At 44.1% G+C, this 20,024-nt stretch overlaps 4 protein-coding genes across 4 annotated transcripts; all 4 read left to right on the forward strand.

Moving 5' to 3' along the window:
- The first annotated feature begins 111 nt into the window (after positions 1-111).
- pwp1 (PWP1 homolog, endonuclein) lies at positions 112-3,904 on the forward strand. Its single transcript, XM_052056187.1, has 15 exons — positions 112-313; positions 465-523; positions 593-735; positions 849-934; positions 1,003-1,099; positions 1,224-1,334; positions 1,413-1,540; positions 1,623-1,693; positions 2,565-2,661; positions 2,739-2,800; positions 2,864-2,972; positions 3,043-3,133; positions 3,226-3,347; positions 3,424-3,529; positions 3,618-3,904. The coding sequence occupies exons 1-15, from the start codon at positions 248-250 to the stop codon at positions 3,710-3,712; spliced, it is 1,443 nt and encodes a 480-aa protein (XP_051912147.1). The 5' UTR covers positions 112-247; the 3' UTR covers positions 3,713-3,904.
- A 606-nt stretch (positions 3,905-4,510) lies between these two features.
- Positions 4,511-5,523, forward strand: mrpl42 (mitochondrial ribosomal protein L42). The gene is made up of 5 exons (XM_052056259.1): positions 4,511-4,649; positions 4,881-4,941; positions 5,010-5,094; positions 5,178-5,341; positions 5,425-5,523. The coding sequence occupies exons 1-5, from the start codon at positions 4,571-4,573 to the stop codon at positions 5,468-5,470; spliced, it is 435 nt and encodes a 144-aa protein (XP_051912219.1). The 5' UTR covers positions 4,511-4,570; the 3' UTR covers positions 5,471-5,523.
- Positions 5,524-6,274: 751 nt separating this feature from the next.
- ube2nb (ubiquitin-conjugating enzyme E2Nb) lies at positions 6,275-8,572 on the forward strand. The gene is made up of 4 exons (XM_052056255.1): positions 6,275-6,429; positions 7,571-7,817; positions 7,896-8,036; positions 8,140-8,572. Exons 1-4 carry the CDS (start codon positions 6,400-6,402, stop codon positions 8,214-8,216), a joined length of 495 nt encoding a protein of 164 aa, XP_051912215.1. The 5' UTR covers positions 6,275-6,399; the 3' UTR covers positions 8,217-8,572.
- A 4,510-nt stretch (positions 8,573-13,082) lies between these two features.
- nudt4b (nudix (nucleoside diphosphate linked moiety X)-type motif 4b) lies at positions 13,083-19,988 on the forward strand. Its single transcript, XM_052056253.1, has 5 exons — positions 13,083-13,527; positions 17,013-17,123; positions 17,556-17,600; positions 17,774-17,861; positions 18,007-19,988. Exons 1-5 carry the CDS (start codon positions 13,432-13,434, stop codon positions 18,234-18,236), a joined length of 570 nt encoding a protein of 189 aa, XP_051912213.1. The 5' UTR covers positions 13,083-13,431; the 3' UTR covers positions 18,237-19,988.
- The last annotated feature ends 36 nt before the right edge of the window (positions 19,989-20,024 follow it).

Genomic DNA, 20,024 nt, shown 5'->3' on the forward strand with positions numbered 1-20,024 from the left:
ATTACAGAGAACACTTGGAGTTACATTGTTTAAGTGTTCCCTTTATCTTTATTATTTTTGCTGTTTATAATAGTCCGCCATTTGTAAGCAGGCGGATGTGTCTTGCGTTGCGGCGCTCTGACGTCATCAGCATGCGCACAAACCACATGGCTTGTTGGCAAATTTAGTTCGGTATGCGATTTGGTTAACAAGCTATAATTTCTTCACAATAGAGAGCCATTTTTTTTACAAGTGGTTGTTTTACATCATGAGTTCTCAGATTACATGTGTCGGATGGGTGAAGCGAGGCGCTGCCAAGGAAACCCCGGATAAAGTAAGTAAAGTCATCGGAACGATTAGTTCGCTAGCGTTAGCCTACCGAGCGCTGATGTCAACAAGGCCCTGTCCATCTGTTTGATTGACAGAATCCTGAAAGTTGGATCTGTAAATTATTATGTTTATGAAGTTGACTATTCTTTTGACAGGTTGAGTTGAGCCAGGAGGAGCTGCAACGGATCATCAATGAGGCAAAAGAGGAGCTGGGGTGCGTTTACGTGCAATTTTTTTTCATCGATATGTGCTTACATTTCTGAATTATTATTTTTTAAATAAGGGCACAAGCAGCAGATGAAGAGGAAGAGGAGGATGGCGGCATTGTTGCAGACGAGGATGTTGGCGATGTTGCCAAAGTGCAAAATGAAGACGAGGATGAACTTGCGGAATACGGCTTGGATAAATATGATGAAGAAGATATAGGTAAGAGCTTTGATCACATTTTGTTGAATCTATTAAATAAATCAGAAGAAAGGATATTTATCAGACCATACATACAAGGTACATTGCCGTTTTTTATTTTTGAAACTGTATAGTGGCATCCAACCTCGGTGACAGCCTGGCAGGTCTCACCGTCTTCAGCTCAAATGAAGAAGACCCTTACATCACGCTCAAAGACACTGTGAGTTGAACACCCGGATGAAGACGAACCATTCGGAATATAACATTGACATTTGGTGTCATTTTTAGGATCAATATGAGCGAGATGACTTCCAAATTAAGCCCACCGACAACCTCGTCCTGTGCGGCAAGGCTGACAAGGACTGCTGCAACCTGGAAGTCTATGGTAAGCATCAGATGTGAAACCAGCGAAAATTATCAAGTACGAAATGATTAATCGGACAACTCGTTTCATTCGTGAGCTGCCAATTAGTCCTCAGTGAAATTGTTTTCCCCCTCAATATTGCCAGTGTACAATGCTGAGGAGGACTCTCTGTACGTGCACCACGACATCCTGTTGCCAGCATACCCGCTAAGCATCGAGTGGCTCAACTTTGATCCAAACCCCGAGGAAGCTCGATGTAAGATAAAACCTCGGTTGTCAGGTTTGGGTATCGTAAAGTTGGCGCGAAAGGTCATTTTCCCACCGCTCTGTCCAGCCAACTACGCCGCAGTGGGCAATATGACGCCGCAGATCGACGTGTGGGACCTGGATGTGGTGGACTGCCTGGAGCCCGTCTTCTCGTTGGGCAGCAAAAAGGCGGGCAAGAAGAAAAAGAGCAAGAAGGTTTATTTTTTTAATTGTACATGCATTTTTCTGTCTGCAAAATGTTTGACTTGAGTTGCACTCATGTTTTGGTGGATTTTAGGGTGCATCAGCAGAGCTTGCGGAGGGACACACCGATGCCGTGTTGGATTTATCCTGGAACAAACTGGTCAGGTCAGTAAGTACAACGTATACACCAGGGGTGTCCAAACTTTTTGCCAAGGGGGCCAGATTTTATGTGGTAAAATGTCGGGGGCCCGACCTTGGCTGACATTCTTTACATTGAACAACAATATTGTTCAACAAATTTTAGTAAGTCAGTCTGTTTCACATTTCCATTTTTATTTTAATTTCAACAATCTTAAGAATTTCTTTTGGTTGATTTGAAACAGGTATATCACATGCAACTTGAATTTGAAATATGACGTATCAGTCAATATAAACACGGAGTGATGTCTTGTTAACTCGTGAGTGATGCCCCCTACTGTCTAGATGCTATTACTCATTTAGTGAATGCTATTACTCATTTAGCCACTAGAGGGAAGCAGTACTCTGAAACATCACTCACCAGTCTACGAGACCTCAGTCAATACAACACGTGTTCCATTGCGCCCAACCTGCGGGCCAGACGGCACTGATTTTATGACGGGGGCCGAGGGCCGGATGAAATTCGACCGCGGGCCGGATTTGGCCCGCGGGCCGGACTATGGACATGCCTGGTATATACAGAAGTGTAATTTCTGTAGATTATCAAGATAAATGTGCCCTAGTTTTTTTTCTCTTGTTTTTTAATGCGGTTATTTGGCCAGCAAACTGCATTTTGGCGTCTCTTAAAAATCGACCGTTGACAAATTTCAGCCTCGTCACATTTAAGTTTCGAACATGGATTTTGCAACATAACACACAAATGCTGACTCACCATGTTTGCTTTGAACCCTCCCTGGATTTATATTTGATCATATCTGTTCAGAATGTCTCTAACTTTTTGGGGGGGGCTGTATTTTACTTTTACGGATTTCGTGATTTTACGTGTCCCGATTCTCAGGAATGTCCTGGCCAGCGGCTCGGCGGATGAGACGGTCATTTTGTGGGATCTGAGTCAAGGCAAACCCGCAACCACGCTGCGCAGACACACCGATAAAGTACGGCGCCGATCGAGCGGGTTGATTCTTGAATCGAACTCGCACGCCTGACTGCCGCACTTGTTTTCATCCTCCAGGTTCAGACGTTGACTTTCCACCCGTTTGAGGCACAGACTCTCCTGTCGGGATCATATGACAAGTACGTCACGTGTTAAATCTGTTGGAAGAAGACGTTTTTTTGGAAACTGCGGTGTCCTCGTAGGACGGCTCTATTGTACGACTGCCGCAGCCCGGAGGGCTGCCGCTCCTGGCGATTCAGCGCTCAAGTCGAGCGCCTGGTGTGGAACCATTTTTCACCGTGTAACTTCCTGGTAGGCGCCACTCACTTATTCCAGGGAGAAATATTCAGAATGGCTCCGGTGATCCGTGATTGTGTTTCAGGCCAGCACAGAGGACGGCTTTGTGTACTGTCTGGACGCTCGTGCCGATAAACCCGTTTTCACACTCAAGGCACATGACGACGAAGTGTCAGGTGTGCGTGGAAAAACAAATTGATTCGAGTATGAAGTTTTTTTAAATTTTTTTATTTTGCCACTGAAACAAGTTTGCATTCCGTGTATTTAGGTTTGGATCTCAGCAGCCAGATTAAAGGCTGCTTGGTCACATCGTCGGCAGACAAGCATGTCAAGGTCTGGGACGTTTTGGGCGACAAACCAATTCTGGTGCATTCGAGGGACATGAAAATGGTAGGGCTCGCGCGGATCGATTAAAACGCCGCGGATGGAGAAGGAGAAGCGCGACGCTTGATGTTTGCCTGCGCAGGGCGTAGTCTTCTGTGCGGCGTGTTGTCCCGATCGGCCCTTCACTTACGCTTTCGGGGGACAGAGAGACGGCTTGCGGGTTTGGGATATCAGCGATGTTGCAGCAGGTAGGAGCAAAATGGCGCCGATTCCGTCTCTGTCGAGAATTAACCACCTCTCTGTGGCGATCTTCTGAAATTGTTTATTTACCTCTAGTGGCTTCAGTGTTCGGCAGTCGGGAGCGCCTGGTGGTGAACGCGGGATCGGAAACATCCAGCGCTGCCGCCGCAGCAGGGATGGACACCTCGTAGTGGGATCACAGGTCACATCTTTAAGTGCGTTCATTTTGTTAGAGTCGCCAGTTGGTTGGTGAAAGCGTAAATTGTTTTGTACATTTTCAGAAATGCCAATCTATTATGGCATATATATTGACTGCCATAAGTGTTAAACCTTGATTCTGTATGTCCAGTGTATAAATACAGTTTTTGAATATTCTGACTTCATATTTTGTTGTGTTTTCTTATTTGTTGGCTGATTTTATTGTTGCATTCATTGCCACACTTTTTGCAGTAGTAGAGTCACGCAGTGGGGAAAACGTTATAGGAAAAACAAAGTCATAATGAAATACTGCAATTGGGTACATTGTCATCATTTTGTAATGAAGTGCATATAAAACCATTGCATTGCCTTAGGAAATGGAAAAATATTTCTATACGCTTTATAGTTAGATGGATTACAGTTTTATCAATTATATTTTCAATATGGTCAGTAAATATATTTTAAATGATTTGATAAATATACAGCTGTTTTCAAACTTACATTTAATTACTTAGTGAAATAAGAGTTTAGTCCATGTAAAAATAGTGATAAAACATTATTTTCCAAACGGATTAAAACGTATGCATTTTTTTCCCACGGTGTACGTCTCTTTATTTTTTCCGGGTGGGGACGTAGCCCGAAAAGTTTTGGTAAATAGGATAACATTTTCTATAGAAACATTGCTCCATTTATATTTCATACTGATTTGGTTTACTAAGTATCCAATTATTTATTAATGATAACCTTAAAACTCGTATTTTTAATAGACTATTATGATGCGGAATGAAATGCAAATATCCGCGAGGCAAGGTTCACCCGGAAACAAATAGTGACGTACGTGGAAAAATAGCATGGCGTCGGGTCAACTGAGCAAAATAAACAGTCTTGCAACGAAATGTGCCTACTTTAGCAGATTACCACGCCTCCAAGGTAATTACTACTTTCTGTTTTCATACAAACAGAATATCTACGTGTTTGTTTTTACGCCGTTGTCCTTCAACGATTGCGAGTAAACCTCACGCTAGCTAACCTTGACGTTGGCCAAAACGCTTGAAATGCTGACCAGCGGAAAATGTTAAAATCAGACTTTTAAAAGCAAATTTAATATTGGCGACTCACCGGGCGTGACTAAATGTGATAATATCACAATTTGTTTTGCAGCTTGCTTGGTTCCAGTCCGAGATGCGTCCAATATCCGTGGTCCTTCCATTGATGACTGCAGGTTTGGTTCTTGTATTGTTTACTGTAATATACTGTAATTGATTGTAATTGATCTCCTGTGTCCATTAGTGATGTCGAGATCGGTTTGACATCAGACGGGAAGACGGTTGTTTGCTACCACCCAAACGTGGACATTCCCTATGAGCTCACCCAGGTCAGAACGCAGTACAGTAGACATAACTCGCATTCCGATCATTGCATTGTTATCCGATAGACCTTCTCTTTGCTCCGTTGCAGCGGATCGAGAGGCCCGACCCGGTGGGATGCCCTCCCGAAACCCACGAGCAGGTATTGAAGGCCCACCTCAGCAAGGAGGTCCTGAGGCACAAACCGGGTCCCACCATAGAAGAGCTGAGCAAGATGTTTTTCACCACCAAGCACCGCTGGTATCCGATTGGACAGTAAGTCAACATGCAATGCACAGTTTATGGAAAATTAAATTGTTTTCAATACGCTTACTGTTGATTTCCCTTGCTATTTACAGGTACCACAAAAGACGCATCAAGACCAATACTCCAAAGGACCGATAGTTGTGTATATGTTTAATTGAAATGGCCATTTTCTGTGTAATAAACTACACATAATTTTGCCCTGAGTGTACCGTTTTGTTCCTAACTTGTCTCGATCTGCTATGTTAGTTTTTAGAAGTTTAAAATCCATAACAATAATCCGTGCGGGGCTTTATGAAGGTGGTTGTAAAATCAAGAACAAATGTGAGGGGTCGGGGGCGGGGGTAATAACGGATTTGTTTTATTGTGCAATTTTATTAAATATAGAAACTGCTTTTTGCTCAACATCAGTACGACGGAACAGGTTTGTTCGAAAACCTTCATTTTATTTTATTTTCAGAATTAGTGTTGCAGAAACGAAGTCCATCAAAATCTAAATCTCAGATCAATCAACAATGTTTCATTGAAAAGGAATTAAATAGCTACTTTTCAAATAGGGCGCAGAGAAACGCTACAATGGCATTCTTAGGCTATCAAAATGTCTTAATATCAACAAAGCTGTGTGCACTGTACATATGAGGTGTATTATGGAACAATGTAAATATATAATCCCCACTTTTTATACATACTTGCTTTGAGGAAGAGGTGAAAATAAATGGAAGAGGAGCAGAACAAAAGAAAATGAAGAGTTAAGTACATACACAGATGGAAAAAGATAACTCTTACGGTAGGAACATGTCTCTGATTTATAAATTTGTTTTATTGGATTATCTTTCATTTGTACTAGTTTCTACCAGCAGGTGAGTTGTGTTCATCAGAAAACAAACAATAAAAAATGAAAATCCCAAAAGCGGACGATCCTGACCGACGGCATTTTTCCCGTGACGTCACGCCAAACCGGAAGCGGGCGTGGTGGGCCCCGCCCCGGTAGCTCAGTCCATCCAGGTTGAAGAGAAAGCGACTTGCACAGCTAAAAATATTTCAAAAAGACACACACAAGCCAACCCAAAATGGCTGGTTTGCCACGCAGGATTGTCAAGGTACACTCCAGCTACACGCCGTTGAACGTGGGTTGGTAAACGTCCTCGCGTGACGGCACAGCGATGTTATTTTTCAACGCGAACGGGCATTTTTTTTTTTTGCTGCACTCGGGACGCCGAGCCTGACGTGAGCACGGTTAGCTCAGCGGCTAACTGCTAGTCTCGCTTTAAGTGTTTCGTTTGCCACTACGGCTCCTTCGCGTCCACTCATCCACGTCGGATCACATCTATTTTCCAATGTTATAAATGTAAATTAACATCGCGATCGTCTGGTGTGAACACACTGAGATAAACGGCGCGTTTCGAGTGGACCTATGAATGGGGATTCGCCAGGATAGCAACTGTGTGGCTGTGGTGCTGGCTTTCACATTATAAACGTTGAAAATCACAGTTTAATTCCGCGTTGAACGTCAAGTTTCGTTCAAAGTAGTTTATTGTTGGGATCCGGCAGAGGCCCACCAGCCTGCTCCACCACCGCAGCTTTTCTTTTTAATCAAGTTGAGCAGGATTTCACGCCGATTAGCATAACAAAGCTAACTGACAAACGCCATCGAATAACCACTTCCTTGTTGTTGTGCGAATGCTCAGATTTTCGGCCTCAACGTTTATCGCATTGAAAACCTCAAAACCATCATCACGAATTGATCTGTCAAGGTTTTTTTTTTTTCGTTTTACATCAAAAATGTGTGGTGGGGTTTTTTTTGAGAGAGAAAGAGACACAAGATCATGGACATAAAACGAGACCATCTTAAATTCATTGTAGTTCAGGTATTGCTCATAAGTCCTTAAGGACTGAAACCAAATGTATGAACGCCAAATACTCCCAAATATCACATACATTTCACCAACATTGTCGGTCTAAAAATTCTACTGTTGTGAAAAAAAATCTACTGGACTGAAATGTAATTACAAACCACTCCAACAGGCTGCTTAGTTACACATTTTATTAGAACACATTTGAGTGCATTTAATATTTGAAATGCAAATTTTATGTATTTGAGTCAGTGATTCTTTCATATATCATGAAAGGGAGCCCAGATTTATCTTCACTAGTCCCAATTGTGCCACGCTTGTCAAAATCCTTCTAACTGTGGCTGATTTTGACCATCTGTGTCATGACGTGTGTTCTGATCCGCTTCAGGAGACGCAGCGGCTGATGCAGGAACCCGTACCCGGCATCACGGCGACGCCCGATGAAGGCAACGCACGATACTTCCACGTGGTCATCGGGGGACCTAAAGACTCTCCTTTTGAAGGGGGCACATTTAAACTTGAACTCTTTCTCCCGGAGGAGTACCCCATGGCAGCCCCCAAAGTGCGATTCATGACCAAAATCTACCACCCGAATGTTGACCGACTGGGGAGAATATGTTTAGACATTTTGAAAGGTAAGCTTATTTTAGGACTCCTGGCTTGTTGCTTTTCGGATATTCCGTTTTGAACCGCCTCTTCCCATCCTCCTCCAGAGAAGTGGTCTCCAGCCCTGCAAATCCGCACAGTGTTGCTATCCATCCAGGCATTATTAAGCGCTCCCAATCCCGACGACCCCCTGGCAAACGACGTTGCCGAGCAGTGGAAGAAGAGTGAAAGCACCGCCATCGAAACAGGTCGGCATCCCTCCCCAAAAAAGTTAACTCACAATATCTGCCTCAAATGTTTCCACTGATCATATTTCAACACTTGTGGTTTTTGACCCCCACCCCCTTCCAGCCCGAACATGGACCAAGCTGTATGCAAACTGCAACAACGACCATCACAACGACCGTCACAGTAGCACCGGGGTCTGAATGGTGAACCACGACGTGTCCTCCGTTACTGTCAATGTTTGAAATTGACGGACAAAATAAGATTATAAGTCCACATCTATTTGAAAGAAATCTACTGTTGCAGACCTTGGGGGAGGGGGCTTTGTTTGTTTGTTTTTCTTTGTAAGATGGGTTTAACGTGTGTTGTCCCCACTCCCTTCCTTTCGCCCTTAGTCTTCCCTTGTGTTGCTATTTAAATGCATGGACAGAGAATGACACCCCTCCTCACTTACAGTCTTAAGATGAATAATGTGTGTTCATATACAGTATCATGGAAGAGCCAGGTGCACACTGGTACGAAATCATCATGAATTAAAAGCTGTCCTACTTTTAATACACGCATCGTTTGTCAACTCATTTTTTTTGTCATTGTTGTTCTGCACAGGTATGTGTATTGTTTAATTTTTATTTCTTTTTTGTGATCAGTTTTGACAGCTAAAACACATTTACTTTTCGGCAATTCTCGTGAGTTGGCTTGACTGACGTCTAAAAAGAAGCATTTATGGAAAGGGATTGCAGTACACAACTTCCCCTGCTAGAGGGAGCCACAGCATTTTAACAGCTTGAGCACAACAGGAGGAGGTCGTCGACTGAGAACCGTCAGGTATCAAAAGTTACTACTAAATTATCACACATTTACACGTTACTTAATTTTATAAATGCAATATATATATATAGAGAGAGAGAGAGAGAGAGAGAGAAAGAAAATGTAGGGGTAGAAATTACTCCACCGCAGTCAAGCCAATGAAAATAAGATGACACTCAAGTAACGTGTACTTGAAAAATCACTCGTTCTGTGTGTGTTTTGAGGAGTCAAAAATTGTACTCTATACTTTAGAATTGGACTCCCGAAAAATAAGTCAGTCGTGTGGCAGCGCCTCTTTGACAAAACCAAAACAAATAGATGGCACGCGCGATAATGGATGGAGCAAGTGAAATGTAGCGATAAGTAACCTGAATAAAAGCATTTATCCCAAGCAAAAAAAAAACTTAAAAGTTTGCATGAAAATTGACCAAAGGCGTCATGAAAGTAAACGAAGCGCTAAATAACTAGCTCCGATTACGGCTACTTTGTAGTAAAAGTATCTTTTCCTCTGCCGTTCCGCAGACTGCCACAAGACGGCGCCATTTTGGATTGGACCTCTTCAAACACCCCCTCTGAGGTACACCCCAGTCAAATTGTGTGAATCCTTGAATGTGCAGCACTCAGTTACAATATTTTCATCCTACTCCACCTGTGTTGTCCCCCCTGGAAGCTTTTCACAGCAGTTTATGACCTGGTTGCCATGTTAACGCTCCCAGCCCGATGTTTTGAGTGGGTTTTTGCAGGAAACATTATGAAAATGAGTAATTATTAACTCATCACTGTGCCTGGCTTTATTGCTCGGACGTCCTAGCTTGTGATATAGTATTAACCCCGATGACGATAGCGGTTTATGGGCAAGCGTCCTATACATAGTTGTCCTGCGTTGTGTCTCGCTGGCTTGCGAAAAGGAAAATATTTTCATCTGACAAGTCGACGACAAGCTCTTGACACTTATAGTGGGAGAGCAATGCTCATAATATCTGATCCTCATAAAATTAGGAATTGTTGGTATTCAGGGTGAAATTTCAAACAATGGTGCATTATTTCACCCAGCTCGTCCTGTAAAAATGTAATAAAGAATATTGAAACTTCAGTGCAACAAAACTGTCCAAACATGGCCTAATCTCCTAAAAAAAATAGTACAAACAACCTACATCAATCAGAGTTAAAATGATAAATTCTAAACATAAACACATATCATGATAAATCAGAACTAAGTTGATATTGTTGATTGAAATATCCATTATGAATACAAGAGAAATTTGACACAAGAGTGCCAGGGTGAGGATGTATATAATTCCGATACAAACCAAAAGTTGTAAAAATATCACGGTTAAGGGTAAAGTATGAGCCTTAATGGAGACTTCTTCTTACTTTTTGTTTTCTGATTGATATAAAAATGATTTAGTAGATATAAACACATAACGGGGTAGGACTAGATAAGTTTTTTACTTCATCCTACTCTCTTGAACATAACTGTGTTGAATGAAGACTGATTTCTTTCTTTTTACTTTTTTATCTACCTTATTTTCTGTCAAATTATTACTGTATATGTTTTATGTTCAATAAACAATAAACAAACAAACAGATCACCCAAATACAATCTTCAACCCGATGGGTCAAAATAATATAGCCCAATTTTGGGCTACCCAGTACACAGCAAATGTCACCACGAATAATAATGAGTTTGCACCAAGGCGTCGTCACTATCCCGCGAAGCACCAAAAAAAAAAAAAAAAAAATCGGAATCCCTTTGAACGTGTCACCGGAATTCCAGACACATTCTCACCTCCCTCCTCCATCCATGCGTCGCCTGTATTCAGGTCTTTTTTTTTTTTTTTCCTCCCCCTTCGCCTTACATAACAGCTCATTCATAAATCAGCACTGCACCTCGGGGAGGGATGAGCCTGAGACAAAATGTCTTCACAGGGAGCTTTTTTTTGCTGCAGCGTGTGAATACTGATGAGAGGTCAAGTCATGTCACGGGGAAACGTACCGAAAATAGTGCACTGTTACATTCTGCATCTCGATGCAACATTCGCTGTTATGGGGAGACGTGGTGGAAATACGCCTCTATGTATCGAATAGCATCACATGGTGCAGGTGCAGCCAATATCGCGGAAGCTAGCCGTCCGATCCGAGGCCGCCGAGTTCATCGAGTAGCTGGACGGCTAAGCTAATCGGCTGAAGATTTTGTCTGCGTAAATCCAAACGGATTATCGAAATTAAAAACCGCTGCGGGAAAGTGACAATGATGCGTCAGGTGTTAGCGTCGGCGACGACGTCCCGGCTACTCCGGAAAATGCCCCCCCCCATTAGTGCCTTCAAACTTGGGCTAAAAGAAGATACACGAATTGCTTTCCGTTGCTGTGCCAGGAAGATAACAAACGATCATTAGTATCAGAATCGGTGAGATCATTCAATTATATTTGCGTTGCATATATTTATCATGTTTCGCGTACGCGTTGCCCAGCAGAGCCTCCATTTTGTAATTCTTAAATCTCCACTTACCTAACAGTCTAATGGAAAAGTCTACACACCCCTTGTGCAAATGCTACATTTCTATGGTATTAAAAAAAGTATATATTTTTTTGAGGAGGGTCATGTGGTTGCATAAGTGTGCACACCCTCAATAACCGGGGATGTAGCCGTGTTCAAAATGAAACCGCTAATGTTCAAATTCATCTTACATGGGAGTCAGCACACACCCGCCACCGTTAAAAGTGCCTCAGATTAACCCCAAGTGAAGATAGATGTTCTAGTAGGCTTTTCTTGACATTTGTCTTTGCACCCGTGATATCAGTCAGGAGATGGGTATAAAAGAAATAGTGGGGTCAAATGATCTGACCCCACAAACTGCCTGGTAACTAGAGGGGGTGGCCACGGGTTGTGCTGATCCACACATGTTATGCAATAAAATTGGGATTTTCTTTTCACAAAACAATTGTGACATGCTTCTTCAACAGTGTAAAATAGAGATCGTTTGAGTTCCCTGTCGGAACAAGCAGGAACACATTTGAGCAAGATAAAAAAAAATGTCAACAAGACATACTTGCCGGTGCCGACAGGCCGAGTTTAAGAGGATTAGAAAGCCACAATTGATCGGATCATAGATGACGGGAGGCATGCGTGCAAACCCGACGAGTGTTATTTTCATAACAACGGAGGCCGTTTTTCTCTCTGGACATTGCCTGCAACTTCGACGCCATAATCTTCGCAAACAAGTTGGCCGTCTGACAATCTTCTTTTGATCAATCGTTTGTCTCCCGCAGGGCCGCCGTCTGCCTTTTCTCCTTCTGTTATCTCAACTTTTATTACGCGGAGCCTCCCCAGCCAATAGGTGGAGGGTCAACGCGCACCTTGAACCATTTCGATGCTTCGTTCAGCGCAAGGGAGTCTGCGCTTCTTCGTTTCTCGTCACGCGACCGCAGTTAATGAGTGCAGCCGCCGCATTGTTCAATCAACCGCTATCACATAGCTGCTGCCTGACGCCGAGCGCAACGTGGGAGTGTCGTGACATCTGCGACGTATTTAACTTGAACGCGTTTAGTCAGCGGGGCAGTTTTTAGGAGTGGTGCCTGTTTGCTTGCATCACTCACATATAAGCGACGCTGATCTCATCAGCATCAGTTTAATACAAACCAAATAGCGCAAAGCAATATCAGCCTTTTTTTTTAGGCTGACTAATCAACTCGAGTAATTAACTCATTGATTTTATGAGTCATGAGGACTCCATGTGACTTGTATGTACAATTTTCACACAGTGTAATTTTAACAATATCAGCAGTGAAACCACTGTTCAACTTCTGACACCAAGTATAACCACAAAAAAAGATTGTTTGTAGTATAAATAATTTATGAGAAGTTTTGTATTTTTTTAACTGATTTCAATTGTGACATTGTGTGCCCCCCCAAGATCAAAGCTGCATTGATGTCATGGAAATTCCCAAATATCATAGAGCGTGTTTGGCATCCAATCAGAATGCTCTGACATTTGAGGGCATTTAAAAAAAACTTTATTAAATTGACAGTAATAGCAAATGAGTAGTTATTACATGTAACTGATTATAAATCTTTTTAATGCTTTTGTGTTTTCTGTTGTGATTTGATGGGGGATTGCTATGGTTGCCCTAAATTTAGTTTCTGGCATGTTACCAGTAGATCACCGGGTTGATAAAGTATCCAATCAGCTTGCATTCAATTGACGTGGAGCACCGCCCACCCCCATCAGCTCATCCAATGAGATCGCCTTATGTCCAGCGGGGCGCGGCTTGTAGATGTCAAACTCCACTCGGTTGCGGCCATGCGCAAATGGACCCAGAGGAGGGCCGTCTACATAAAATCCCTGCCGGGGGGCGGGGGTCTCCATTCACTGCTTAACAGACAACTTAAACCAGCAGCTGGAGGTCCGATCTATCTTTCTGGCATATAATCAACCGAGGAACACTTTATAAAAGCGCCTTGGAGCTTCACAACTAGTCCCCTCCTTCTCTCAGGACTCTACGGATTTAGACGGTGGCGATGCGGCGGCTGTGTTGCTAACCTCTTTTCTTTCGGTCTTTTATTTTCAAATTGTCGCCGGTTCTACCTCGGGTGAAGACCCCATTAAGGATGAAGCTGAAACCCAACCAGACCAGGACGTACGACGGCGACGGTTTCAAGAAGCGAGCGGCGTGCCTGTGCTTTAAGAACGAGCGCGAAGACGAGGTAAGGGGGAAGCCGCTTGGCAGTGCGCTGCCCTCCGCTACGTACATGAGCCACGCACGGCTCTACTTTTGGGGCCTTCTCGCTTCCTAGACGTGCCGTTCATCACACACAAACTGACTTCAAATAACGTCATTTGTTTGACCAACTCTGACGTTAAAACGTGATTTCACTAAATGCGTCACAACATGTGTAGATGTAGACCTAATTTTAAATCATTTCCATTTGTTTTTGTCTTCGTTTTCCACTGATGCGCCTTGGATCATCCAGTTTGGGCTAGTTTGGGGAGTCGAGGAAAAAAATGAGCGTCGTCATTGGGGTGTCTAATTGGCAGCACTTTTACTATATATACTTTCAAAATAATCCACTTCCCCCAGCTTGTATCATTTTGAATGGTGCCTCTCTGTGACCGAACGCTTTTATTTTGAACAGTGATATTCATACTTCCGCAAATCCTTCTTGCGCGCTTGTCGCAGCGGAGAAAGAGGCGGTGAGGCGCTTTATTGTAGGTCCACCGGGATTTCTCACGTACTCGTGTGTAAATATCGTATAACATCAATGGATGATTGACATTTTATTTCAATTGTAATTCAGCCGTGATAATAAAACTACTTGAGCGTGTAGTAACTGGTGGTCATTCAAGTTTTTTACTGCATCTCGACCCGCCAGTTTGACGCATAGGGTTGGTGCGTAAGAGGATTTAAAGGGGCCGTAGCATGTAAATAACGAGCATGAGCTGACATGAGTTGTTGTCACTGCAAAACTCTCCTCTTGCGTTGATATTCTCATTTGTCACCTGTAGTTACCACTGAAATGGGACCCCAACGCATATTAATATGCCATAATTTCCCTAAATCGTCTATAATATTGTAAAGGATGAAGCAGATTGACATATTGGTGATTTTTGTTTTGTCACTGTGCTTCAATATCAGATTCAAAATAAATAACGTCCTTTTAGATTGAAAGAGGATCGTTACGTCACGGTTATTGGTGATAGGACGTAAGTATTTTAAGGAACGTCCTGAGGATACTCCAGTTGCTCAGATTTGGGCATGTGATCGCCCGGATTTTATGAGTCTGGCATCGAGTTGGCGCTCATGTAATCTCAGAGGTGACTTTGCTTTGACGCCAACGCCGACCGTGATCTTAAGTTGTTAACAAAGAGCTCCTTTTCAGACCCAAAGCTGCCATTGATGTTGGACTTTGCCCCATCAATACCCACGCCTGGACACACGAGAGGCGATTGTTGTGAAAGAAGAGCCACATTGGCAAGATGGGAATCAAACACGGCCTTTGTGACGCATCAACTACGAGAATCGGCTTGTTAGTTGTTGATACCGGGTGAAAGTGCGAGGCATTTTATCACTATTGCATCTGCTGTGTGACATTTAGGAGTCCCGTTTTTGTATTTGACAGCTACGGACGTTCCTCAACGGGTCGGATGAGGTGTTTATGGCGTCCAGAATATCATACCCAGAAGTTTCGCTGTCGCCGTGTGACTCGGGGTGATTCGGAGTCCTCTTATTGTATAACCACCGTGATTTAACGTTCAGTGCAGATCGCAGGTGTATTGGTTTATTTCTTCCCCTGCTCAAGATTGTTGACATTAGTCAATGCTGACGTGGCTAGCATCGCTAGTCTTGCACTGTTCAGTGCTACTTCTTTTTTTTCTCAGAACGATACCTGTACGAGTATCATTGATACCGATTACTTTTGATGTCTAAAATTTCATTCAACGCAATGACGTAACAAAGAGCTTCTTTCTGATGTCGATGATGATCGTGCCAGTTGTGTCAAACTGTTGGAGTATAGCGCCAACTACAGTCAAGGAGGACTTCGGACATGTATTTATTTATTTTGGCGCAAGTATTGACTTGTTTGCGTGTAGTTGGACACTCGTCAAATATTGTGCTCAGTTCCGTGAAGCTCGTATGCGGTTTCTACCGAGAAGTGCGCCTGTGAAGTTGAAAGTGGTATTTGTCGGCCCCTCCGTTGAGGGGATTTACTGTAAGTGGCGGTAGAATTGAGCCAGTGCCGCCGCCTTCTCCTAGCAAGCGCCACTCTGGGAACTGGTGTCAATTGCTCAACAGTCAAGGAAACACTTTCAGAGCTTCTGGGGTTTCGTTTTTTTTTTTTTTTCCCCCCCCTCCTTGCTGTGACCCCCCTATCCAAATTTAACCTGGGTTTCTGTCCACCTGTCACTTGTCCTCTGACCTCTCTATCATGATGGTGTGAGTTATTTTGTTTTTGTCGCCGCTGTTTTAACGGTAAGTCCAAGCCAGCAGGCAAAAGTATGGCCACGCCCTCGACTACTCGGGCTGAACAATTAATCACATTCAAATTGACATCGCAATGTAGTAGTAGTATTTAGATGTTATTGCATAACGACTCTTAATTTTCATGACCGCCATTTTGCTTGATCGTAAAGTTATTTTAGGTGTGGCGGCGTTAAATCGGCTTCCAATGGGCATCTTGGCAACGCCGCGTATCCACATGACAAGTCCTCATTAAACATACTTTGCAGTATGTAGATTAGGCTCGCGACATTCCTCCAGCCAAACTAAACAGAGATCCGCGTGTGTCCCCGCCGTGCGCCTGGCAACCGGAGCGGAGGTTTTGTGTTTTGGCCCCCGGCTACGCCCGATTTTTGTTTTGTACACACTACCCAGCTTTTTTTTTTTTTTTACGCCGCTAAGGCTCCACAGGAGGGCCAGGGCTCGAGTGTGCAAACACCGGTGACCAAAAAGCGACTCATTCACACCGCGTGGGTCACATTGTTCCATTGTACACCTTTCCGATACTGTACACCGCACCTGTTGTACGTCGTAAACACCTGTACGTGCTACCGTTGTGGCAACACACAATAAGATCCGCTCCCAAACTTTTTGATTCCAGGGAGAGAATTTATTTTTTCCAAGGGCCCTCCCTCTTATCATCCTAACGCCAATTAAATATAAATACCCTGAGCACCAATGAATGCCAAAGGACATTGGTATGTGGGCTCCCTCTAGCGGCACGTAAAAGAATCGCAGGACATTAAATTTAACAATAACAAAATAATGTGTCAACTTGCTACATTGGAAGCAAAACGGGGTTCAATTTCCGTTCTCCGGCGGCACATGTCCGAAAAGGAAGCACTCTGCAGACGCCCTGACCCCTCTCGAAGCATATCGCTCGCCGCCCAAATCCCATTAAGGGCGCCGAGTCCTCCGATTTTGGCACGATCACACGCGAGACTGTCACAGTCTGTTGTGCAAGCAGCATTTTTTTTTTTATTTGAATATTTTGGGTGCTGCCAAACCTTAAGTCAGCAGTTTATCAGAACAAGCCCGCGAGTGTGCGTCCTTAGGCTATTTTTGGGGGGTCCTCTTGCCCCCACTGGTCAATGTATAGCTGCACCATATAAGCAACTGGAGACAAAATGGCTGCCTTTGCAAAGCGCTAGCGGTATATTGTGTGCTTATTTTGCCGTTGTTGTTTTTGCGCAGGTGTTGTTGGTCAGCAGCAGTCGGCACCCGGATCAGTGGATCGTCCCCGGAGGAGGGATGGAGCCTGAGGAGGAGCCTTGTGGGGCGGCGGTGCGGGAAGTCTTTGAGGAGGTAAATCGGGGGGGGGGGGGGGTTAAACGGAATAGCTTTATTTTCATGGCAGTGCATAGTGCGACGAAATGGAACGGATAAGAGACATAGAAAAATAATGGCTGACGGGGGGGACATAGAACGGGAGCGCCCCCACCCCCCCTCTCATGTGTATGCATGAGGCTGTAGCCTTTGAGCACACTAAGGTCATGATTTGCGTCACACACCGAGGGTATTTGCGGCTGAGGTGTCGCTCGCCGAGACCCTTGTCTTCTCAGGCATGACTGCGGTCTAAACTTGGATCCTCGCAGGATTCCCGAGCGATCGCCGGCCCGCTCGGCAAAGTGTGTGTGGGGGGGGGGGGGGGGGCACGTCTCAATTTCTCTGAATTGATTCAGAACGTCCAAACAAGCATATCATTAAAAAAAAAGCTTTCTGTTTATTTTTCCTCAGGCTGGTGTCAAAGGCAAGCTAGGACGTCTGCTTGGCGTGTTTGAGGTAAGAATTTAATACTACATGTGAACCAGGAAGTTCTTTGCCCCCCCCCCACCCCCCACGAGCAACCTTTTAACATCTCACCAGATTTCCTTTTCAAAGTAATCCCCACTTCCTCTTAGTTCCAGGCTTGTATTTTTCGACTCTTAATTTGCCGTTCCTCTCATTCCCAAAAGCAAAACCAAGATCGGAAGCACCGGACGTACGTCTACGTGCTGACCGTTACCGAGACGTTGGAGGCGTGGGAGGACTCGGTCAACATAGGTTTGATTCCCGTCACATTTTGTAGTTTGTGATTTCAAATGTATTTATTTGACGCCTGAGCCTTGTCAGCAGCGCGGCTCCGTTGGCACCCGGGCGTCCACCCGCTGACCGTTTGTCATCTGTCTCCGCCCCCCCACGCCGGCAGGCCGCAAGCGCGAATGGTTCACGGTGGACGAGGCCATCAAAGTGCTGCAGAGCCACAAGCCCGTCCACGCCGAGTACCTGCGACGGCTGCAGCAGCTCCAGCTCAGCTGCTCGCCCACCAACGGCAACTCCATCCTGGCCGGCCCGCCGGCCAACGACAACTACCCGCACTACAGCGCCACGGCCACCACGCCCTCCACGGGCAGCATGCTGGCCTCCTCCCGCAGATAGGACCCCCCACCCTGTTGCATTTTTATTCTTTTTTTTTTTTGTACAGCCTCGCATGGAACCAGGACTCTCTTCAACCAGTATGTAAATAGTGTTAACTGCTGGACGGACCAAAGCCATTGCCAGAACTTGAGAAGGACTCACGTGACTGAGCGCTCACATGGCAAAGCGCATGCAGCCAACTCGCCCATTTTTTTTTTTTTCTCAGCGTGACGAGCAGGGAGGACGCCGCGGACTCTGCTGGCATGCCTTACAGTACTTTGAATGTTTCTGTTCCCTTTTGGCGCGTGCTCTGTGGTCAACAAACGCAAAGCATGACCGTGCGGAGAATGTTCTGAGACACAAAGGTGGCTTACGGCGCACGGTGGCGACATCGGCCACATTGAAGGCGCTCGCTTTCTTCGTTTTTAATTAATTTTTTTTTTTTTAAATTCAGTCGTATTTAAAAAGTCACCACGGGTTGGCGTTAAAGGCCGGATGTTACACTGCAGAGTATTAAGGCCATGCTGGAAAACATTTAAAAAAGTCATAATTTGCGAATAAATCTGTCATTTTAGTGAGGGAAAAGCTCGTAATGTTCCAGGAATTAAAAATAAAAAAACACTTCAAAAAAAGTTGGAGCCCTATCAAAATAAAATTGTCATAATTCATTACAAAATGATAGAAATGCTGCATCGTTTGTGCCGAATGCTAATTATGTTGTAAGAAAAAAGGAGGTTTGTTTTAAAAAACAAACATCATAAGAGTGAAGAGAAAAAAAAGATTATTGGGAGTCGTTGGTGGCCAGTTCAAAGGTCACGCCAGGCTATGCACGCCGTCTGTGAATTGCTACCTCAGTCCAAGTAAACCAAGCGGACGAGCCGGAGACGCTGTCCGCTGACAACACCGTCGCGCTCGTCGTTACATTTTCGCCAAAGCGCCCGCCGATAACAATGATGATTTCTCACGATGAAAAAGTCGCCCGGTTCCCACCTTTCAAACCGTTCGAAGGTCTCTGCAGTATAAAAAATGCGCGCGTTTAACCGCGGGGGCTGCTTCCCGCTCGAGCGTTTTTACGCACGCACACCTTTATAGATGGTACACTCTAGCTGCTCTTGTTTTTATGATCCGGTGTTGCCCAGGGAGGCCTTGATTGAGGTGCTCGAGTCTTCTCAGGCACCTGATCCACTTTCTGCCAAAAATAGAAGTCAAAACATAAAAACGGAAGGGTGTAACGTTGCTTCTGCCGACGGCTGAATGACGACGCTCGAATTAGTCCATGCCTTTGGAAACGTATCGGAAATTGCTTATTTTTTCTTTCCTTTTCTTTTTTTTTAAACCTGAATGAACCTGTACTTAGTTTTGTATCTTTTTAATGATGTACAAATAACTGGAGAACCCAGCACCCCCCTCTGTATACTTGGTACAGTCCAGAGGATGTGTCACATTAAAACTCACTCAAGCCGTTAATGGAATAACAATTGCCTTGAATCCAAACTCTGGTAGAACCGGAGGAAAAATCCTTTTCATTTTTTGCACAGTATCGAAACGTCACGAAAATGTTTGTGTGAAAGTGCTGTTACGGAATGCGAGTCATGTGCCAAATATGAACATTTCCTCCAGACGAATATATATGTTTAAAAAAAAACACTTAATGATTGAATAATGTGAAAAAAAAGTGTGGTGTGTTGACTGTACTGTTGAACTTGTGACTCATGAATGACTTCTATCTTGTAATATTAACGCATTGTACATTTAAATTAAATCCCCTCGCATAACTCTGCAGGCAATTATTGAACCCAAAAGTCATAT

This window comes from Hippocampus zosterae, chromosome 21 (genome assembly GCF_025434085.1).
Source record: "Hippocampus zosterae strain Florida chromosome 21, ASM2543408v3, whole genome shotgun sequence".
Lineage (NCBI taxonomy): Eukaryota > Metazoa > Chordata > Actinopteri > Syngnathiformes > Syngnathidae > Hippocampus > Hippocampus zosterae.

Excerpts from the sequence above, each read along its gene's own strand:
- pwp1 (XM_052056187.1), top strand. The coding sequence starts at position 248 with ATGAGTTCTCAGATTACATGTGTCGGATGGGTGAAGCGAGGCGCTGCC. Across the intron at positions 1,100-1,223 it reads CTGCAACCTGGAAGTCTATG|TGTACAATGCTGAGGAGGAC; the intron begins GTAAGCATCAGA and ends CAATATTGCCAG. Across the intron at positions 3,530-3,617 it reads TATCAGCGATGTTGCAGCAG|TGGCTTCAGTGTTCGGCAGT; the intron begins GTAGGAGCAAAA and ends ATTTACCTCTAG.
- mrpl42 (XM_052056259.1), top strand. The coding sequence starts at position 4,571 with ATGGCGTCGGGTCAACTGAGCAAAATAAACAGTCTTGCAACGAAATGT. Across the intron at positions 4,942-5,009 it reads CCTTCCATTGATGACTGCAG|TGATGTCGAGATCGGTTTGA; the intron begins GTTTGGTTCTTG and ends TGTGTCCATTAG. Across the intron at positions 5,342-5,424 it reads CGCTGGTATCCGATTGGACA|GTACCACAAAAGACGCATCA; the intron begins GTAAGTCAACAT and ends TGCTATTTACAG.
- ube2nb (XM_052056255.1), top strand. The coding sequence starts at position 6,400 with ATGGCTGGTTTGCCACGCAGGATTGTCAAG. Across the intron at positions 6,430-7,570 it reads TGCCACGCAGGATTGTCAAG|GAGACGCAGCGGCTGATGCA; the intron begins GTACACTCCAGC and ends GATCCGCTTCAG. Across the intron at positions 7,818-7,895 it reads ATGTTTAGACATTTTGAAAG|AGAAGTGGTCTCCAGCCCTG; the intron begins GTAAGCTTATTT and ends ATCCTCCTCCAG.
- nudt4b (XM_052056253.1), top strand. The coding sequence starts at position 13,432 with ATGAAGCTGAAACCCAACCAGACCAGGACGTACGACGGCGACGGTTTC. Across the intron at positions 13,528-17,012 it reads AGAACGAGCGCGAAGACGAG|GTGTTGTTGGTCAGCAGCAG; the intron begins GTAAGGGGGAAG and ends GTTTTTGCGCAG. Across the intron at positions 17,862-18,006 it reads GGAGGACTCGGTCAACATAG|GCCGCAAGCGCGAATGGTTC; the intron begins GTTTGATTCCCG and ends CCACGCCGGCAG.